The sequence below is a fragment of the Exophiala mesophila genome (genome assembly GCF_000836275.1).
Source record: "Exophiala mesophila strain CBS 40295 unplaced genomic scaffold supercont1.6, whole genome shotgun sequence".
NCBI lineage: Eukaryota > Fungi > Ascomycota > Eurotiomycetes > Chaetothyriales > Herpotrichiellaceae > Exophiala > Exophiala mesophila.
The window spans coordinates 1533655-1549524 of record NW_015622509.1 but is presented as its reverse complement, the minus strand read 5'-3'; the positions used below and the strand labels follow the sequence as shown (position 1 = coordinate 1549524).

Below are 15870 nucleotides of genomic sequence, written 5' to 3'. Positions count from 1 at the left end.
AAGTTTCCCCGGATTCAGAGTTACTGGAACTCATTTAGCGCGGGGTAGTTCTCCACTTTGAGTTGCACCAAATCTTCGTTGGCCCGGGAGAGAAGCCATTGTTTGCTGCAAGAGATTGGGATGGGTGACCTTAGAGATCCAGGGGTTTGTACATTGTCAATGCAAGCAATCTTTTGGCAAAAAACAACATTCGAACCGGTCGGTCGTGGAGAGGTGTGGTTGGCAGCCTGGCAGGTACAGTACCTGACTACGTAGGCCGGCGGGTCTTGTGATCCGGGTGACCCATCGTGCCCATCGTACAGAAGCCCATAGAAATGCAGCCCCGCTATGGCGTGAAGCCTCAGCTGCAGTCCCATAATTACCGCCGCAAGTAAGGAGGCCAGGCTTTCGACTATGAGGTCAAGTGATGTATACGGTGGCATGTATGTACACAAATGTCGCAATAACCCACATCAAGCTACTGATCGGAATCCCATTTCTTGGTCTTTTCGATTCGAGTTACAGTAAAAGGGTTGAATTCTGAGTCATTAAAACATCGTTGGGAAGATGTGGCCTGACAAAGGGAGTTGGGTTAGGAGGGCTCACGTGATACTTGTTAGAGGTGCGTCTCCTAACGGTGGCACGTGAGGAGGTACAAAGTATCTACTAGGAGATTCCACTGTGGCAGAGGTACCAAGGGGCAGTGCAGGGAGCAGATGATTGGCAAACTCCCATCTTTTCATACCTACCTTAGTCTGTTGGATGTAATCAAGGTACAGCCCTAATTCATGTAGTCAGAGACATCAACAACGCCTTTTCTACCTGGAAATTCTGCTCCTCATATACACACCAAATCCCTTACCACCAAATCAGGATATTAAGTCCCCCCCCCGCGGAACTGCTTACCACAGGCACTTCTAGGCATTGACGTGGGACTTCTCGGGACCCGTTTCCTACCACGGCGAACCCCGCAGCCCTGTTGTCCGATTTCTAATCCCGGACGGCTTCTGGCTGGACTGTACCTTTTCTCTTTCAACTTTATCATTTTTTCCGTTGCTGCAATTTGAATTGCGAAATACAGACACCCATAGTTCTAACAGCATCAGTTCGTGTTTAGCCCAACATGTCGCCGTCCCTTCTGATGGACACGTCCGACGATTTCGTCATGCCCACCCCCAAGGCTATTCCAGTCCAGCAATCGCAGAGAACCCTCCTCCTGTCCCCGCCGTCCTTATCATCACACCAGGAGAAACTCACCGGTGTCCTACAAGCCTTCGATCGATCAGTCACAGACCTTCAAATGCTGGATAGACTTGCAATCGGCCTCGTCTCCTTGCCCCCATCTACCTACGATTTGATCCTTATCTTGACCGATGCCGATGGCGGTCGTCGCGAATCACAAGCACTATTAAGCCGGGCTATTCTATCTGTTCTCGTTCAGGCATTGAAGAGCGGTGGAAAACTACGCAGTCAAGACGGATTATTGGGAGAGTCAGAGGGAACAGAAAAGAACGAAGCCATATTGGCAGGACTTTCGTTTGAGTCGGGTGTGGGATTCGTCAAACCTGACACCAGTGGTTATGCCGCGGTACCATTGAAATTTGGACGGAAAAAGGCACAGGCTGCGGGAGGACCGAATCAAACCAACGGAGACCAAGTTTCAGTGCCGCTGAATGGAAAGCGGAAGAGTGTTGAGGAAACGCCTTTGCCTCCCGGTGTTGGTTTTGATGATGGAGTTGACTCGGACGACGATTTGATTGACGAAGACGAGTTGATGGCAGATGAGGACGCGAGAGGACCCATCAAAATTCGTGAGTTTGGATTTGAAGGCATAACCATGTCGAGTTGTCGCTAATTGTCTTATGCAGCAACACAGTGCCAGCCCAAAGCCAAACGACGCCGAGCCTGCAAAGACTGCACCTGCGGTCTCGCTCAGAAGCTAGAAGAAGAAGACCGAGCCAAGAGAGAACAGGCGGATCAAGCATTAAACACCATGAAACTCCAGGCAGATGATCTTGCCGAAGTTGATTTCACAGTCGAAGGGAAGGTGGGCAGTTGCGGAAATTGTGCTCTCGGAGGTAAGTTTTTCAATTGTTTTGACGGTGAGAGAACGAGTATTGACTTAAGGTCTCTAGATGCATTCCGCTGCGATGGATGTCCCTATATTGGACTACCTGCATTCAAACCAGGTGAAGAGGTTCTACTACTGAACAACGACATTCAACTGTAGACGACTTTGAACAATTGTACCATATGCATAGCGTGGAGTTGAGGACACCTCGAACTAGGGAGGATGCAAGTTGGGAATGAGACGGCAATGTCAATAGCAACGCAGATTCCTGCAGTTGGTGATGAAAAATGAACAATCTGGATAGATCATGGGATGGTAGGCCGTTGAAGGGTCTCTCTGGCATGGACAACTACTCCATTGGCGGGCGGGAGGGTACGTTACACAATAGACGGTGTTAATCAATACATGCACACTACAACTCATCATAATACCAAGCCATCGCCTTGAATACTTTGGCTGATTCTCCTTTCTCTCTTCCTTGTCATCAAATCCAAGTTCTATCTAGAATTTCTGAATCTGATTAGATTGAGCGAGCAAGCGAATGGTTGCGAACGGAATGCAGGATGACATTGAACGGAACAAATCCGGTCAGCCTTCAGGAATTCTAGGCGTCCTCCCGGCGTATTCGGCCCCTCGCTTATATCTTTTAGGCATGTCCAACGCCCAGGAACAACAATTCTTTGCCCCTCCGGCTGCGACTTCGGGGTTCTGACATGCCCATGACACCCTAGACCCTTGCCTCTTGGACGAATCAAATCCTCTCCAATTCATTTTCTCCCCCCGGCCAAGTTCCAAAGCCCACGAGAAGCCAACCACATCCACTCCATTTTCTTTCCGCTGACCACACCGAGGCTCCGAGTTCGAGGTCGAGGTCGAGGTCGAGCCTTTGCCTTTTGTGGACCCAGGGTTTAATCGTTTCATCTTTCTTTTGCCGCTTTTCCTCACCGTTGTCGTCGTCGTTTCCGGTAGTCGGTTGTCAGTCGTTGTTGTCATCACACCTGCGCCGAGTCGTCCTGATTGATGAACTGAGACAACTCTCGCTCTTCAACCCTTTTTTCCCTCTCCAGCTCGAGCTATACTCGACGGACATACAGCTTCAGAAAAAAAAAATCTATCCATAGCTCCCCGACCCTCTCCACCCTCGGCATCAGCATGTCATTCTCCTCTCTGGTCCAGGACATCGCATTCCGCGATCAGTCCTTCCAGAACCCTCGTGCCAGCGCAAGCACCATCAATAGCACCAACACAGACAACCAGTCAACCATTTCAAGGCCGTCAGTCGCCAGATCATATACCTCTACCGCCGCCACCAGTGTCAGCATCGCCGGTGACATTTCCAGTCAATTACATGCCGGATACAGCCACCCACTGTCGCGAGCATGGCAAGCAGAAAGACAATTGACAAAGGTACAAACAACCCTTCCCTCATCCACCCATCCATCCATCCATCCATCCATCCACTAACACCATCTCTCTCCTATCATCTAGTCTATGCTCATCTACCCGCTCTTCATCACCGACAACCCCGATGAAATAACCCCCATCCCCTCCCTCCCCAACCAATCTCGCCTGGGGCTCAATAAACTCATCCCCTTCATCACGCCTCTTGTACAAAAAGGTCTCCGATCCGTCATCCTCTTCGGCGTTCCTCTCGCTCCATCCGCCAAAGACGCACTCGGCACTGCGGCCGACGATCCAGAAGGCCCCGTCATCCAAGCCATCCAGATCCTTCGCCGCCAATTCCCCTCTTTATTCATCGTCGCCGACGTCTGTCTCTGCGAATACACCTCTCACGGCCACTGTGGAATCCTCCGCGAGGACGGCAGTCTCAACAACGCCATGTCCGTGGAACGAATCAGCGATGTCGCCATGGCATACGCACAAGCCGGCGCTCATTGCGTCGCCCCCTCGGACATGAACGACGGACGCATCCGCGCCATTAAATTAAAACTCATCGAAGCCGGTCTCTCCCACCAAGTCAACCTCATGAGCTACGCGGCGAAATTCTCCGGTTGTTTATACGGTCCATTCCGTGACGCGGCGGGTTCGTGTCCTAGTTTCGGAGATCGGAAATGTTATCAATTACCGCCCGGTGGAAGAGGTCTGGCTCGTCGTGCGATTGTCAGGGATATCAATGAAGGCGCGGACATCATCATGGTGAAGCCCGCGAGTTCGTATCTCGATATCATCAGTGATGCAAAGGAGATTGCAAAGGATATGCCGATTGCGGCGTATCAGGTTTCGGGTGAGTATGCGATGATTCATGCGGGTGCCAAAGCAGGGGTTTTTGATTTGAAGACCATGGCTTTTGAAAGTACAGAGGGTATTCTTCGTGCTGGAGCCGGGATTGTGGTTAGTTATTTCACCCCCGAGTTTTTGGATTGGTTGAGCGCATGAGTCATGAATACGAGTGCATGAGTGGAGAGGAGAGGTTTGAGATGAGATGAGATGATGGATATGATGGGGCATGCATGAATGGATGGATGGAATGAAAACGGTGTAGATATGATGTCTCGTTCGAGGAAGAGAAAGAAAGATCACGGGAGCAAATGAGAGATATCATAGTGTTGTTGATGATCTTTATTCTCAGGAATATCATCAACGTCATCAATATCGAGGCCCCTATGCTATGGCATCCCATCTCATATCATGTCAAGTCACGTCGAGCCATGTCTGGCTGGCTACATCAAAAAGAATACCATGTCAAGCGACCTTTTTTATATCTGAAATACCCAAATCACAATCATTACGGCATTCTTCAACATTGTTCTTGTCTATAATATCAGGTTTCGTATCGTGCTAAGATTGTATGCTTTCTTTACCATATTGCGAAAAGAACAAAAGGAAGGAGAAGAAGAAGAGGAGGAGGAGGAATTGGAATTCAAGTTTATGTTTTATTCACCTCTGGCTTGTCCACCACTTCACTTCACTCCGCATCACATCTCATCACGTCAATCACTGTAGTTGATATTTATATCTATCTATCTACCTCACTTCAATCCAATCCTTTCCTATCAAGGTCTCGTCGGCGAGGTAAGTGCACCATGATGACTCTGACTCGCGGTCCGAGATTTCGGAGTTGGATGTGAAGATCCAGCCGCGCCAGTGGCAGCCTCATGCTCGAGAAAGTTCTGCCACAATTCAGCCAGACTTTCCTTCGTAGTGGCGCTATCAGGCGTGTGGGTGAAGAAATCGGCGCCACTGGTCGGTGTTCCAGCAGAGTAGAGCGTTGGTGTGCTGGGTGTGCGATGGACGAGTGACGTTGGTAGACGGAGAGATCCAGAGTGAGAGCCTGTCGTCGATAAGCCACCGCCTGGTCGAGATAGGCCGGCCTGTTCTTTTTGTTCCTCGGTCCAGCCTAGTAGCGCGGCGATTAATTGGAGGATTTGGAACTTCTTTGGGTCGGAGCGATCTAGGGCGAGGAAGTGGAGGAGGTGGTTGGTTACGATTTGTCTATGAGGAAATGTTAGCGGGTGAGCGGGCGAGGAGTGAGTAGGGACGGATATGAATTGCTTACCTGTCGACATTGTCCTCTGGCTTGCCCTTCTTGAGGAATCGCAATGCTTTGGTGAGATGGTCGTTCAAAATGACAGCTTCATGTCGTAGCTTTCCAATGAGGAGGTTCTTCTCCTTGACTTCTTTCTCAAAGGGAATAGCTCTTTCAAGATCCTTCTTCGTCTGATCCAGTTCAGTGACCAGAGCATCATACTTGGATTGGATTTGTTGTAATTGTTTCCGAAGCGAATCTTGTTCCGATTGGTTTGTCTCGACAAGTTCTTTGAGTTCTTGTTTGCGAACGTTTTGAATCTCGTGCAGAGCTTTTTGAAGACCATCGACTGTACTCGATTGAGTTTCTCTTTCGGCAGCCGCTTTTTCATATGCTTCCTTCAACGAAGCGACTTGTTCCTCGAGATCGGCATTGCGGTCGGCCAAGTCTCGACGGATGGTTCGTTCTTCCATAGCTAGAACTTCCCAGTCGTGCATGGCTTGTTTGGCATCTTCAAATTCTTCACGAAGGTATGCTTCCTGATCGACGAGTTCATTTTTCTCTTTGTGCCAGTTTTGTTGTGACAGAGTCAGTCTTTCGCGGAGACTGGACAGCTCTTTGGACTGTTCTGCAGCTCTGGTATCTGCATCTTTATTCCTGGCTGCTAGTTCTTCGAGTTCTGCGGATCGAGCTGTGTATTGCTCCTGTAATTGGGACTTTTGCTCTTCAAGTTCGTCGATCCGCGTCCTTGCTTGAGTGAGTTCTTCTGCATCGGCTTTGAGTCGTTCGCCTAGTTGAGAACGGATGGTGTTGACCTTGCCGAGCAGCGACTGGTATTGCTCTTCGGCATTTTCTCTGGCTTCTTGAGACTCGGCCAATTCATTTTGAACGGATTCAAGTTCCTCGGCGTGCTTAGATTGTAGGTCTTGCAGTGACTGTTTGAGTTGAGTTGTTTCGGCTTTCAGGTCATTGTGTTCTTTGGTCAAGTCGTCAAGGGCGGCATTCGAGTCTTGATCGGAGGAGGCAGGGTGTTTTGATTGCAGTTGTTCGAGAGACTGACGGAGTTGGGTGACTTCGAGACGTAGGGCATCGCGGTCTTTGACTAGAGCATCGAATCTCGTAGCTGAATCGTCACTTTCCTTGTCATCGGCAGTGAGTCCATTTGAAAGGTTTGATGTGGGAGGATTTGTTGTAGCGGGGGCTGATTGCTCTAGATCCTCCTCGTCCGAGACATCACTTGCAGCTGCACCGGTAGGATCCAAGGTATTCGGGGTTTGAGGCTCGATAGGGGTTGAAGGTTCAGTATTTGTGCCCGAGGTGGTGGCCTGCGCATTGGCTTTCTTCTTGGACTTTTTCTTCTTTTTGGATTTTTGATCTAGGAGAGAGTATTGGTACTGCACTAGGTAATACAAGGGGATGATGTGGGGTGGGAAGGGAATCATTCATACCTGATGGGGCCATGGTTGTCATGGTTGCAACAGACAAAGAGGATGTGATTATAGGGCGACGACAAGAGTCATGGAGTGGAATGAATATGGGAGGCCATTATTCGATTGAACTGAAATATCACCAGGTGTCAATAACACTCGGATGATGGAGTCTTTGGCGTTGAGTTTGGCGTTTTCGGGCGGCGCGTGTCTGTCTCCGCTTTGATTTTCGTGGCTTGCGTTGGAGGGAGTCTGGGTGTCTGGTTGTCTAGTCTGGGTCTGAGTCAATCTGGGTCTGTTCTCTCGTATTTGGTCAATCTGGCCTCTTAAAAGAATGTCTGCGTCTGTCTGCGCCTGTGCCTGCCTTTACGGTGGTGACGGAACAAGGGTTTCTCCAGGTCCGAAATCAACACATGACCAGACACCTGATATCAAACATGTTATCAGGCATATATAAAACTTGTCAAGGTATTTGGTTAAATATTGAGTATGCTAATATGAAGGACAACTGATTAAATGTCCATGACTGTGGACCTGGTAATTCTGTCTAAGGGTTCAAACAGTACCATATCACCATCATATCACATCCACAACACATCACAGCAAACAAGGTCCTTATCTTATAGAAGAAACAGGAAAAGACTCTACTGTCTGGATCAGATATAAACGTGAAATCATCTCAATTGGATATATTGGTCAATACTCAACTAACAAGCCAACTCATCCCTCATCATCCCTTCAAAGCCTCCACAAACAACCCTCTCATCCCCTTCAACAAAGTCCCAATCTCTCTACTCGTATTCAATCTCTCCACCACTTTACCCACCTGCGAGGAATCCAACTTCGGTTTCGTCACAACCACCCTATACTTCCCCGACGTAGTCTCTGGAATCTGCAAATCCAACATGGCCTCTATGTCCTGCCCATGCCCACCCCCACTCTTCGTCCCTTTCGCCGGTGGAAACACAAACACCACCCTTACTGTATTTTCATCTCCAGTCCCTTCAATCCGACATCCCAGGTAAGTTTCCCAAAAGTTCAATTCCGGCCCATTAAGTCGACTCTGTCCGTCCATTTTTTGCGAATACTCTCTCTGAGCTTGTACTTTGACTTCAATTTGTCGCTGTGTTTGAGCAATCGTATTCTTGAGTCGATCGCGTGTGGCCGACTGGTTGGATTGATGGGCTTCGAGTTTAGAGATCTGACCGTGCATTTCATTCTTTTCGGCTTGTTCACGTGCAAGGATGTGTTCGTGTGTTGATAGTGCGGATTGTAATGTCGCCATCTGTGTACTGGTTGATTTTTGTTCCTCTACAAATATATGGTTAGACTCAAAATGTTGATGAACATTGTCATGTGTTTGTCATACCACTTAGTTCTCCCAGACGTGCTCGAAATTCATTTCTTTCCTGTAGAACTCGTTTCCGGCCTTGTTCGATAAACGCGTCAAATTTGACGGTGAAATCGGCCATGCGCCGGCGCAGGTCTTCGAAGTTGAAGTCTACGGTCGGAAGCTGGGTGAGAGGGTTGTCTGAGTAGGAAAACGGCGCATTTTGCGATTGAGAGGCGCGAAAGGAGGATGTGCTCAACGAGAAGGACGATGCTGGGAGAGTCGTGGCCATTGTGATGGTATTGTTACAGTTGTATATGTGATCTGGTTCTGCTGCTGAATGAGGTTGTTTCGAACTGACGAGTGGAACTAGTTTTGAATCTTTGGTACGACAATAAAATTGTGTCCGCGATGAGGTTGTAAATGGTGTGGTTGTTTAATGCCAGGGCCTCTCATTGACGCAGCGCAGGCGGGTTTGCAGGTTGTTTGGGCGTCATGATGGTTGTCAAGGGCAACCACCACCGTTCTTGGCGTATGGCTCCACTCTTATAACAACATCCATTTATCAAAACTTCCGAGTACGAATACTCGCAGAATCAAGTGCAGTCAGTGTCCAATGGATTTAATAGCACATATAATAATAATAATAATGAATGGCATTGATTGATCGTCCAATACACCATCTTTCATCGCTAATCAACAATATGATTGGCTTTGGCACTTGAATAGCGGTCAATCTCGTGATTTATTGACCTTCTTCATTCTCTCGTCTTTCTCCTCCCCTTCTCCGTGTTCCCAAATAGGATCAGCCTCCAACAGTCGCGAGATCATTCTCTCCACTCTTGCCATGGTCTGTTCCATCTGATGCAATCTTGCTGTCGCCTCCATTAATCGCTGGTCTCGATCGTCGTTGCCCAGATCTAGTATGGAATCTTTACGTTCGGGGCGTCTGATACCTCGATAGCCGGCGGACAATCCACCGTCGTCCTCATCAGAGTCGGCAAACTCCTTGCTCAGGTTTTCTGATGCCTTGGATTCCCGCCTTGCTTTCGTAACCATGATGTTCGGCACTTTGCGAGGCTTGCCAGGCGCTGCACTGTTGTTTCTCGACTGAACACCAAAATCCCATTGGTCCTTGACCGAATTCTCCAGAGGGGCACCCTGATCGACCGTCTCATCGTCCGCGGAAATCTTGTTTAGGAGGGACTGAGGAGGATCGATCTCAAACACTGCTCGAATATCGCCATGGACGCTGAATTTATTGATTGCCCAATACTCGGCATGCGTCAAACTGGGTCCATTGGCATCTTTCCAATCAATTCTTCGCGGGGCGTTTCTCCGCCTGTCGTTCCTCCACAGTGTCCTTCGTTCGAACCATGCAATCACCAGCAAAAGTGGCAGGTTGAGTATTCTCACCGCCGTGACGTTGATTTTGTGAAAGATTCGATCAGATACAGTCCATTTCAGAGGGAGCATAAACAAAAGTGCCAAGATGTTGAAAGGTGGCATATAGGAGAAGATGGCGTCTGATTTGACTCCTTCAAAGGTGAGGACTGCGCGTCGAAATTGGACCTCCTGCACTGCATTGACGACAATGTTGCTGAATGTGTTGGACAACATGGACACGAGGATGGTCAAGAACAATGTATTTCCCAAAAAAGCAAACATGACCATCAGGACTGGACCAAGAAACCAGTGAAAGTCTGGTGCTTCGTCAATGCCTGTACCGTCCAATCCAAACCAGATCCAGATCATCCATTTGCTGATTGTGATCGCCTTACACCATTAGCACCTTCAGGTAATGTCAGGGGAAATGCCACCTACTTCATGTGCACCCTCATGTAACCATTTCAAACTCAACAAGAAGCCCGCAAAACACCAGACTGCCAAGATGGTCAATGTCATGAAATCGGAAATCATGGCCCGAAGTGAAACAAATAAAACGTTCTCCGACATGAAGTTGAATGCTAGTCGAGGAACCAAGACAGGGGCTGCACAACTGAGAACATCGAGACCACTTCTGGCCCACTGAACTGAAGTGTCGGGGTCTGAAATTCCAGCCGCGTGAATGCGCAACACAAGGTAAACCAGAAACAAGGTGGAAAACATGACATCCAAGAAGGACCACAGGTTCTGAGTATACACTGCCCAGCCATGCTCTAAGACAGAAGCTACCTGATCCAAAATCTGTCCTGGTTAGCTTGCTGTCCCAATAGGTCAAATGAGATCAACATACCCATCCAATAGCATAAATATCAAAAATGGCTTCCACCGCGGTAAAATGGGTGGTCATTCGAGTCTCTCTGCCCGTCATGACGGCGATATACAAAATCAAGAGAATGAGGAATTGGCAGACCTCAATAATGTTCCGAGTCCTGGGGACAATCAAACGGTATTGATTCAGAATTGGGCCGCGCCTGGGATCATAGAGAGAAATGGGTCTTCGTTTCCACTTGTCCGGTATAATGTCGAAGAAGCTGGTGGGGGTATAGACAACTTTTCCTTGGTAGATGGCATCGACGACTTTTTGACAGGCACTGCTGGAGAGGAAGCTCTTACTTTCACTGATGATGGCGACTTCGAGGGCTGTAAGCTTGCGATCGACCTGTTTTCCAAGTCTGGCTTTAGCCCAGTGCATGGCGTGGACGTTCTGCTCGCACACTTGGTCGGGAGCGCCCTGGAATGGTTCAAATCCCCCAACAAGAATGTTGGCCAGTTTGAGGAGACCTCGGGGCCCGGGATTGTTCTCGTTGTAGCGACGAAGGATCTTCTCGGCAAGCATTTCGCATAGCAATGCTCGAGTCAGGTTGGTCGTCTGGTGGTGGGCTGCATAGTATTGTTCGCGGATGAATTGCATTCGGTTTACTAGCAGGCAGTATACTGTGTGTTGGATGTTAGCATCTCCGGGCGGCATCCTTGGTGTCAATTGGTGTCCATCACTCACCCACGGAAAGATCCTGCTTTTCATACAAGGTATTGACCATGGGACGAACAACAGTGATGTTCATCCTGGGTGCTTTGAGCTGTTCCAAGGAATATGGGTCATCTAGAATGATGGAACTAGTCATCAGTGTATGGCCCTGTGTTATATTCTACTCTGCTTAAATACTTACCGATGGCATTGATGATATCTCTGCGAATGCTGTCACGACCAAGAAAGCACAAGTCAGCAGTCAAGCCCACTCGATTCTATACAACCCTACTCTCACAGAGACACTTACCGATGAATATTCTCATATACATTACACTCGGCATTGCGATATGGATCAGCACGTCTCGGTGGACCGCCTTGATCACTCGTCCAAGTACAATTAGGTGGATAAAGACCATCGCGGTCAGCAAAAGCTTCATTTGCTTCTTCGATCTGCTGGTTATGACCATCGGCGAGGCCAGGTTGTTCATCGACTTCAGGCTCTGAAACAATAGAGGTTGCTCTGAGGGAGGGGCTGGGGGCTGTATATGAACGATGTGCCGAGTAGACACTTTGCCGTTGGTGAGTATGATCTTGGATGTCCCCATCGTCATGGGTATGGTTGGGCAATAAGGGATCCGTTTCCGACCGCCCATGGCCGCCAATACTCCTGCCGCCAGGGCCATGTTGACGCATCTGCCAACTAAAAGTACGGAACTGGCTTGAGAGGAATTGAGGATCGTTGTCATCGGCGGCGGTTGTTGAGCTTGGTGCCATGATGAAGGTATGTCTTTGAGCAGACTGACTGAATTACAAACCAGGGCGAGCATGAACCGGAATCATGACATGGAGCTGTATTCGATCTTGCCTGATGATGCTGGGGTATTTGATGCAAGACTGAATGCCATGGCGCGTAGTATTGGTAAGGACTCGTGAGAAGAGACAGAGTAGGTTCAGGCCTCACAACCGGTACGCGAATAAAACAAGTGACATGCTAGAATTCTAGATGGGATCCCAAGGAGATGAAATCTGCGCTACCGGATGACATGAATGAAGGGAAAGAGCAAATCGGTCGATTGAACGACGAAGACAGCTCTGGATTACATGGACCTACCCGAAGCTAGGCGAGACTTGCACTCATCAGCCGGCGCCAGAACAAACGCGGTGGCGAGCATGTTCAGGAATTCTTTCTGTCAAAGAAGCGAGCTCTGGCCAAGGAACCGATGTCTTTGGTGGAAAGATAAGGGAGCCTCCAGGCACCAAAGAATTGTGTGACTGTCATAATCAGTCAAATGCATAAAGTTGCGATAAGGACACGCGACAGGTGAGGGGGAGAAGGGAAATAAGCTCATCTTCCGTCGAACCAAGCCTTTTTAGTGGCGGTTTGTTGGCATGGGTGTGGAATTGTGGGCAAGGTCAGACTGATGACGAGGGATGGGAGAGTTGGAAATGGATTGGATTGGATTTGCAAGGATAAAATAGATGGGATTCGAGTAGAGAAAGTCTCCAGGTTCAGGCCAGTAGTGAGAAGAAGTCAGCTGCCCGACAAATAATGCAAGCTTCTGCCTGAACCAGCAACGTTTTTGGTGCAAGAGCAGAGAGACATTATTCTGGTGGGTGCATTGCGACTGCCATGCTACAATTGCACGATTAGGCAGGATGATGAATTTATCGCCTGGGCCCGGTGTCAAAGACGGACTGACAGGAGATATCCGAATCTAGGTGCTGGATTGCCATGAACAACAGAATTTGATTTGATAGAATATCTGAATACTCTTAATCTCAAATTACCGAAATTCCCATTCCATGAATCAAGAATTCACAGATACACCCGTTGAGGATGGTTCTGCCGCCTAAGATGATGGTTGTGTTGGGGGTGAAGAAGTTGCTCCTGCTGCTGTAGCTGTTGCATTCGGTGCAGGAGCAGAAGGAGCAGAAGAAGCAGAAGAAGCAGAAGCAGCAGGTGCTGTGTCAACACCCGTAGATGTGGCAGTTGCACCTCCACCTGCACTCCCATTTGCAGTCCCATTTCCACTTCCTCCATTTGCTATTTCCTCGTATGAATCCCATATCCTCTGCTCGCCATCACGCAACTTCCCAGGGAAGAATGTCGGCAACAGATTCAGACCCGTACGAGGGTACTTTTGCTCTGCTGTATACAATGCGTCCATGACCTTTCGCTCCATGATACTCTCCTTGTATTTGAGCGGGATACCAAATTGTCGAGGATTGCGCCTCCAAGCGGCGACGTAGATGTTTTGTAGGATGCCAATGCCACCGACGGCCAGCAAGAACCAGGCGTTGTCACTCAGACTGGACGCCGTGACGAGTAGCAACACCCACAGCGTGGCGAGGCCGATGACCACCAGTCGTGTGGCCCAAGACTTGGAAAAGTCCAGGTTCGTCTGCCCTGCGGCCAGATCTTCCAGGTCCAGTCCACCTTGGCTGCCCAAGATCAAGAGAGCGTGTTGTGCTCCATTGCCACGCGTGATAATGACATCTTTCTTTGCGTTCTCGCGACATGCCCATTTCTCCTCCTTCCATTGTGGTAGACTGCCGGACAGGAACGACAGGATAATTCCTGCACCCGTCACCATGATGATCCCCCAGTCGCCGTAGAGACCGCATGGTATGGCGGCGATGCCCAATTGTACAATCGTGGTTATAAACCCAATGTAGTAGACCAAGTCACGACCAGGATGGCCCTTCTTGGTGGGCAATGCCTCCCACACGCTGATGCACAAACCAGCCTGCGCTGGACGAGGCACGAACGCTCCAGAACCCTCGTGCTCCTTGTCTGCCTCTTTCTTCTGGTATTTCCACACCGACTCGATGACCGCGTTGACCTTGTCTCCAATCTTGTCATTTTCTGGTGTATCATCGTCTTTCCAACTCTCAAAGTCGCGCATTATTCGTCCAATGATCCAGCTCGTGTTTCCTCGATCGTAGCCTGTCTTGCGGTTGATCACTTTGCAGTCACAGTCTGGAAGGGGCATGAGACGGTTCTCTCCCACCGCCGAGTTGACTGCTGACACTGCATACGCCACCCATCCTGTAGATCTTTGAGTCAGCTTGCTGGCTGTGATGGCAGGTAGGAGAGGGTTGGAGAAAGAATCAAGATGTGGAATGTCCAACGTACCAAATGAAAATGCCACGGGTGTGATGCCTGATCCAACCAGTTGTGCCAGTGCTCGCTCAATCACATCACCACCCAGAATCAACAGCACCGAAAACACGTCTCCCATGCTTGACCATTGTGCCTTGAACGCCCGCGCTGGCGCACCGGCGTCGAAGTTGCGGCGAAGGATTTCGTTAAGCGGTGCCATAGTCTTTGCTACCTGAGAACGATGGGGAAACAATTTCAAGGACAAGAAGAATTCATGATCATCCAAGTGATGAAATGTAGTTTGATAGTGACGCTAACACCCGAGAGATCAAGAACCTCCATTTGGGCTGCGCCATGATTTTCGTGTTGGATTCTTGACGGTCAATCACCAAAATCACCTCAACTCGCTAGGCTGTTTCACCGGTCTTAGGGCTGATGATGCATGAATGTCCGGCGTTTGGATAGGCCGAGGGGGCCCGAGGGCCCCAAGGCCTTAGGCCTCCAGGTGCCACAGTGGATCTCGGCTAAGCCCGCGCCTCCCCCACAAGCTTTTGACCTCAACTTATTCCTCCTTCAGCCCTCAAGTTCTTCTTCTCCCATGTCTATCTGTACCACCAAGCTGTTTGCACGCTCATATGTCCTCTTTCACTCTTCGATTTTCGTTCTCCAAGAACCTAACTCTTTGGGTCATCATCCATTGCACTTGATACACTGCTGACTTACCTCCGAATGCGTGTCGAACATATGCCAATGGATGATCTGTCGCTTCAGACCCCGGAAAGCCCATTCCAGGACTGAAACTGGTGATGGGCAGAACCAGCACATCGTCTACAACCTTGGGTTCGCGCAAGTTGAAGAATGTGTTATTGTTGATAGGTCCCTGTCGGGGAGCAATATTGAAATATGCGAAAATGGCGTCGGTCCAGATTCCTGGTCCTGTGTGATTGAGGATCTCATCCATAGACTCGGCCGCGCTGAGACGGCCTTCACGATGCATCGCCAATGTCAACTCGGTGATGCGAGCTACAACTTCCACCAGAATTGGATGTCCTGGTTTGGAGTGAATAGTCCATTGACAGAATTGGAGTCTCCGGGCATACCACTGCCGCCAGTCTTCTCGATCTGGATCAGCCTCGACGCCAATGACGATGCTAACGTTTGTATTGAGCTGTCGAGCTCCATGTTTTGTCCATGTCTTGATGGGCTTCAGAGCCTCGGTATCGATGTCGGTGTAAGTTCCACCCTCGTGCAACAGGATGAGGTATCGAAAGAAATCCGCCTTCAGGATAGGAAGGGGCAGCAAATGGTATGCATAGACCACATCGGGTACGTTTTTGAAGATATTTTCGACCATTGTCGCAGCGTCTGCGTCCGTGGAGTAACCGCATCTCCGCACTTGGATTGAGATCTTTCCATGATTTTCGAAGGGTGTTGAATTCTTCAGGCCAGTCAGCTGCGTCAGGGCTCGTTTTCCAGGTTTGCCAGATGATTGAAGGAAACGATGACTCCGCCTGGTTGGAAAGGTAAGGAAATGCGTGGTTCAATTGCTGTCTGAGGGT

The 15870-nt window shown here is 49.3% G+C and overlaps 7 protein-coding genes across 9 annotated transcripts; 2 read left to right on the top strand and 5 right to left on the bottom strand.

The window, feature by feature from the left end:
• The first annotated feature begins 408 nt into the window (after positions 1-408).
• PV10_08453 lies at positions 409-2522 on the top strand. Of its 3 annotated transcripts, XM_016373475.1 has the most exons (3): positions 409-1790; positions 1848-2057; positions 2115-2522. In XM_016373475.1, the coding sequence occupies exons 1-3, from the start codon at positions 1103-1105 to the stop codon at positions 2207-2209; spliced, it is 993 nt and encodes a 330-aa protein (XP_016220386.1). In that variant the 5' UTR covers positions 409-1102; the 3' UTR covers positions 2210-2522. The 3 variants fall into 3 exon arrangements, with proteins under 3 accessions (XP_016220386.1, XP_016220385.1, XP_016220387.1); XM_016373474.1 differs by having other exon boundaries at positions 1848-2522; XM_016373476.1 differs by having other exon boundaries at positions 409-2057.
• Positions 2523-2641: 119 nt separating this feature from the next.
• PV10_08452 (uncharacterized protein) lies at positions 2642-4814 on the top strand. The gene is made up of 2 exons (XM_016373473.1): positions 2642-3457; positions 3539-4814. The coding sequence occupies exons 1-2, from the start codon at positions 3203-3205 to the stop codon at positions 4445-4447; spliced, it is 1164 nt and encodes a 387-aa protein (XP_016220384.1). The 5' UTR covers positions 2642-3202; the 3' UTR covers positions 4448-4814.
• Positions 4815-4941: 127 nt separating this feature from the next.
• Positions 4942-7265, bottom strand: PV10_08451 (uncharacterized protein). Its single transcript, XM_016373472.1, has 3 exons — positions 6986-7265; positions 5568-6912; positions 4942-5503 (listed from the first exon to the last, which is right to left on the bottom strand). Exons 1-3 carry the CDS (start codon positions 7005-7007, stop codon positions 5065-5067), a joined length of 1806 nt encoding a protein of 601 aa, XP_016220383.1. The 5' UTR covers positions 7008-7265; the 3' UTR covers positions 4942-5064.
• Positions 7266-7638: 373 nt separating this feature from the next.
• PV10_08450 (uncharacterized protein) lies at positions 7639-8717 on the bottom strand. The gene is made up of 2 exons (XM_016373471.1): positions 8334-8717; positions 7639-8275 (listed from the first exon to the last, which is right to left on the bottom strand). Exons 1-2 carry the CDS (start codon positions 8584-8586, stop codon positions 7695-7697), a joined length of 834 nt encoding a protein of 277 aa, XP_016220382.1. The 5' UTR covers positions 8587-8717; the 3' UTR covers positions 7639-7694.
• Positions 8718-8955: 238 nt separating this feature from the next.
• On the bottom strand, positions 8956-12237 carry PV10_08449 (uncharacterized protein). Its single transcript, XM_016373470.1, has 6 exons — positions 11516-12237; positions 11408-11436; positions 11239-11340; positions 10531-11174; positions 10119-10481; positions 8956-10070 (listed from the first exon to the last, which is right to left on the bottom strand). The coding sequence occupies exons 1-6, from the start codon at positions 11980-11982 to the stop codon at positions 9027-9029; spliced, it is 2649 nt and encodes an 882-aa protein (XP_016220381.1). The 5' UTR covers positions 11983-12237; the 3' UTR covers positions 8956-9026.
• A 705-nt stretch (positions 12238-12942) lies between these two features.
• On the bottom strand, positions 12943-14677 carry PV10_08448 (uncharacterized protein). The gene is made up of 2 exons (XM_016373469.1): positions 14345-14677; positions 12943-14257 (listed from the first exon to the last, which is right to left on the bottom strand). The coding sequence occupies exons 1-2, from the start codon at positions 14529-14531 to the stop codon at positions 13059-13061; spliced, it is 1386 nt and encodes a 461-aa protein (XP_016220380.1). The 5' UTR covers positions 14532-14677; the 3' UTR covers positions 12943-13058.
• Positions 14678-14956: 279 nt separating this feature from the next.
• PV10_08447 (uncharacterized protein) lies at positions 14957-15665 on the bottom strand (the record flags this gene model as incomplete). The annotated part of the gene is made up of 2 exons (XM_016373468.1): positions 14957-14985; positions 15035-15665. 2 exons carry the CDS (start codon positions 15663-15665, stop codon positions 14957-14959), a joined length of 660 nt encoding a protein of 219 aa, XP_016220379.1.
• Between the last annotated feature and the right edge of the window lie 205 nt (positions 15666-15870).